We start from the raw sequence: 4,916 nt of genomic DNA, 5'->3' as shown, positions 1-4,916 counted from the left end.
GTATCAATCTCTGCCTGAGATAGATCTATAAGCGGCAACACGTCTGGAGTAATTATCGTGATGTCTTCGGTAATCAGATTGGGTGGAATATTGACTGTCTGGTATTTGCCAATAGTCTCAGCTAGTGCGGCTAATGAAGGAGTATCAAATATTTCCCTGACACTGGTATCCAACCCGATATTCCGCAATTGTGTTAGCATTCGTATAATCAGCAAAGAATGACCACCTAATGCGAAGAAATTATCATGTCGACTAATATGCTCAATATCTAGCAGGTCGCTCCAAATTGCGGCTAATTTTTGTTCCATTACACTTTGTGGAGCCTCATATGTTTGACGGGCAAATGCTTTATCATCTGGAGCTGGCAGTGCACGTCGATCTAATTTTCCATTTGGTGTTAGTGGCAAAGATGGTAAACAAACATAAGCCACTGGCACCATGTAATCAGGCAGTAAGGATGCTAGATAATTGCGTAGGTTCTGAGCCAATGATGTGTCCTCGTCTGCCACTAAATAGGCTACCAATTGGGCATCAGAATCAGGCTTGGTTTTCCATGATAAAACAACAGCTTCATGTATCAGATGATGCTCATTGAGGAGGGCTTCAATTTCACCAGGTTCGATTCGGAAACCTCGTATTTTTATTTGTTGATCATTGCGTCCCATATAGACTAAATTACCGTCAGGCATATAGCGAGCACGATCTCCTGTTCTGTACATTCGCGTTCTGGGATTTTCACTGAATGGATCAGGTAGAAATCGTTCAGCTGTAAGTTCTGGTTGATTGAGATAACCACGAGCTACACCAGCACCACCAATATATAGTTCACCTTCGACTCCCAACGGCACTGGGTCTCCTTGTAAATCCAGCAGGTAAATACTGGCATTGGCAATGGGACGACCTATCGTTTCAATTACAATATTGCTACGTTCATATTTATGGCAAGTTGTATAAGTCGTTTCCGTTGGTCCATAAATATTACATAGTTTATCGATTTCAGTATGGCTGAAAATGCGGTTAATTAATCGAACGTTTAGTGGTTCGCCTGCCAAATTTAGGCTATGGAGCGAAGATGGTAAAGTTCCAGCATTTAATATTGCCGTCATTGCAGAAGGCACTGTATTAAATAGGGATATATACGACGGCATTTGTGTAATTGCGAGTGCATCCTCAACGATATGTATCGTCTTTCCCGTCGATAATGGCGCAAAACATTCGAAAACGGATACATCAAAAGCAATAGATGTTGAAAACAGGGTATGTTCTAAGTCTTCGGTTGTGAACGCTTCTTGACTCCAGTAAAGAAGATTTGTTATATTTCTGTGTTCAATCATCACTCCTTTCGGTGTTCCAGTCGAACCAGATGTATATATTACATACGCTAGATGAGAAGAATTGAGACCCAGTTTGATTGGATCCGGATTGTAGGCCAAATAGCCATCAAGAAATACTGTATCTAAGTCTAGCACTGGCACCTGATGAACGCCAAGTGCTTTATGACCGGCCCTATCTACCAACACACACATTGGATTGACATCATTCAAAATATTCGTTAGCCGTTGACTGGAGTAGGCCGGATCAAGCGGTACATTAGCGCCACCAGCTTTTAGAGTACCAAGAAGGGCAACAACCATTTTCGTGTTACGTTCAACACAAATTGCAATTCGGTCTTCTGGTTTAACGCCTAGCGTAATCAGATAATGTGCCAATTTATTTGCTTGAGCATTAAGTTCAGCATAATTCAAAGACTCTCCCTTGCACTTTACGGCAATAGTATGTCTGTTGCGAACTACTTGCTCTTCAAATAAATTGTGAAGCCCACGAACAGGTGGATAATTAATTGTCGTTTGGTTCCAACTATGCAGCAACATATTACGTTCTTCCTGTGTCACCACTGATAATGACCGCACCGATTTCTCTGGTGTGTTTGTTAATGCATCAGCAAGTGAGACGAGAGACTGTTGCATATAACCACAAATCCGCTCCGCTGATATTGGCGACAACACTTGGGCTGTTAGAGCCAGCTCATCACTGTCGTCATCAACTGACAAGGTTATTGGATAATTAGTTCGCTCCTCAGAGCTCAGATAAGTGACTCCATGCATCGATGTAGTGACCGATGTAGTGCTCGGCTGATTATGACGATAATTCAATAGCGCATTGAAAAGAGGCAAAGTTGCTGGCACACCGCTACAACGTTGCGCCAACGCAAGCGACGCATGTTCATGTTCTAGCAATGCACTCAAACGTGAGTGAGTATGACGCACGGCGCTCTCTGCTGTTCTCTCATCGATATCCAGCCTAATTGGTAGCGTGTTCACCAATAGTCCCATTGTGTTGTCATTCCCTCCAGAATGTAAACGACCGAATAGTACGGTGCCGAAGACAACTGTCTTGTGTCCACTGGCTTTAGCAAGTACTTGTGCCCAGGCCAAATGACAAAGACTGGCCAAGCTAACATGTAAATGACGTGCATGCACCCGTAACTGATTATTAAGTTCATGTGGTAACTTCAGATGCATTTCATCAATCGAAGCGCCGTCGCCATGAACGTCGCTCAGACCAAATGGAAGGGTTGGTGTATCAACGTCAGCAAGCATTTTTTCGAAAAACTGAGTATGTTCAGCTTGGCTAACTCCTAGACGAGCTTGAGCCACTAGATGCCGGAATGGTGTGGGTGGGGTCAACTTATCACTCTCTCCATCAATAATGGCATGCATTTCTAAATTTAGTGTTTCTAGTGTTGTGTGGTCACTGATTAAATGGTGCATGAGAATTACTGCCACCCAATTCTCTTCAGACGTTTGAGCAGCAAAAATACGCAGCAACGGTGCTTGGGTCAGATCTAGTTTGTAGTGACTTGGATTAAATCGGTTACTTAATTGTTCTAGAGCTCGCTCATTGGTTTCATCCAGTGTAACCTTTGTGAGTATTGAAGGAACTCGACGTAAAACAACTTGAGCCGGTTCACTGAGTCCTTCCCAGATGAAAACGGTGCGTAGAATATCATGTCGTTCGATCACTTGTTGCAAAGCGGCTGAATAACATTCGAGTGTCTCTCGGTCACTAAACTGTAGACGACTTACTAACAAGTACGAATCGCCATGCTCAGCCATCATATGATGAAACAAGATGCCTTCTTGTAGCGGTGCTAACCCATAAAGATCTTGAATATTAGCCATACCACCCGGCACCTGTGCTACTAGCAAATCAATCTCTGATTGAGATAGGCTAATAAGAGGTAACATATCCGGAGTAATCTTTGTGCTGTCTTCAGTAATCAAATTGGGTGGAATACTAAACGATTGGTGTTTGCCGAGAGTATCAGCTAGTGCGGCTAAGGTGGGAGCATCAAATATTTTCTTGACACTGGTATCTAAACCGGCTTTCCGTAGTTCTGTTAGCATTCGTACAATTAGCAAGGAATGCCCGCCCAACGCAAAGAAATTATCATTTCGGCTGATTCGTTCAATACCCAACAATTCACTCCAGATTGCGGCTAGTTTTTCTTCCATTTCATCTTGAGGAGATTCATATATTTGACGAGCAAATGCTTCATCGTCCGGTGCTGGAAGTGCACGTCGGTCCAATTTGCCATTCGGTGTGAGTGGTAATGTTGATATGCATACATATGCCGCCGGCACCATATAATTAGGCAATAGAGATGCCAGATATGTACGTAGATCGTTAGCCAGTGATGCATCTGGATCGGCCACTACATAGGCAACCAGACGTGTATCACTATCAATCTCGTTCTTCCATGGCTGCACAACCGCTTCGTGCACCGAAGGATGTTCCAATAAACGGGCCTCAATTTCACCGGGCTCAATTCGGAAACCACGGATTTTAACCTGTTGATCAGTACGCCCTAGAAATACAAGGTTACCATCAGGCAAATAACGAGCCAGATCGCCGGTACGGTACATGCGTGCCGATGGTTTGTCACTAAATGTATTGAGAAGAAATCGTTCCGCGGTAAGCTCTGCTCGATTTAGATAGCCGCGAGCTACACCAGCACCACTAATATATATTTCTCCTTCGGCTCCCAACGGCACTGGTTCACCATGAGCATCCAATAAATAAGTCTGTATGTTAGACAGCGGACGACCGATGGGGATCGAATTATTTCCAAAATCTAACGGACACGACCAGGTGGTTGCGCACATTGTTACTTCGGTTGGTCCATAGGCATTAAAAATGGCTGTCTTAGAAATGACACTTTGTAATAGGGATAGCGAAGGTGTTTCACCACCCAAAATTAGTGCTTGCAAGACCTTTAAGTCTGCAAGATCTGGTGTATTTCGGATCAGAGCTGGTGGTAAATATGCATGAGTAACATTCTCGGTTCGAAGATATTTAAGCAAGGATGTGTCCGTTCTGCGTATTTCATCATTTGGGAGGCAAAGGCAGGCTCCATTCGTTAGTGCCATTACGATTTCTTGTAGGCTGACATCAAAAGAGATGGAAGCAAACAGCAAAATTCGACTGTTAACAGTAACTCCGAAAAGTAGAGATTGGGCTTGAGCTAAATTAAACACATTTTGATGTTCTACCATTACTCCTTTCGGCGTCCCAGTTGAGCCAGAAGTGTAGATCACATATGCCAAATGGGCAAAAGTGAGCCCTAGTTTGGTCGAATCAGGATTATCGGTCGCAAGGTAACTAGGCAAGGTCTGATCTAAGTCCACCACTGAAATGTGATGGGTGCCAAGTGCTTTCTGACCACTTAAATCTGCCAAGAGGAACAAAGGGTCGGCATCATGTAGAATATTTGTTAGACGTTGGCTGGAGTAGGCTGGATCGAGGGGTAAATAGGCGCCACCGGATTTCAAAATGCCCAGAAGAGCTACGAGCATTTTGGTGCTGCGCTTAACGCAAACTGCGATGCGATCATCTGGCCTAACACCTTTTGCGAT

At 43.8% G+C, this 4,916-nt stretch overlaps 1 protein-coding gene across 1 annotated transcript; it reads right to left on the bottom strand.

Annotated features, from left to right (window-relative positions):
• Positions 1 to 5: 5 nt before the first annotated feature.
• On the bottom strand, positions 6 to 4,856 carry LOC116345562 (linear gramicidin synthase subunit D-like; the record flags this gene model as incomplete). The annotated part of the gene is made up of 1 exon (XM_031774999.1): positions 6 to 4,856. A coding segment is annotated over exon 1 (4,851 nt), but the record flags the coding sequence as incomplete, so codon positions are not given.
• Positions 4,857 to 4,916: the final 60 nt, after the last annotated feature.

The sequence above is a fragment of the Contarinia nasturtii genome, unplaced genomic scaffold (assembly GCF_009176525.2).
Source record: "Contarinia nasturtii isolate CC-2019 unplaced genomic scaffold, AAFC_CNas_1.1 Cnas_scaffold_1356, whole genome shotgun sequence".
In the NCBI taxonomy this organism is placed as follows: domain Eukaryota; kingdom Metazoa; phylum Arthropoda; class Insecta; order Diptera; family Cecidomyiidae; genus Contarinia; species Contarinia nasturtii.
The sequence above is the reverse complement of the archived record's forward strand: the minus strand, read 5'-3'. Positions and strand labels throughout refer to the sequence as shown.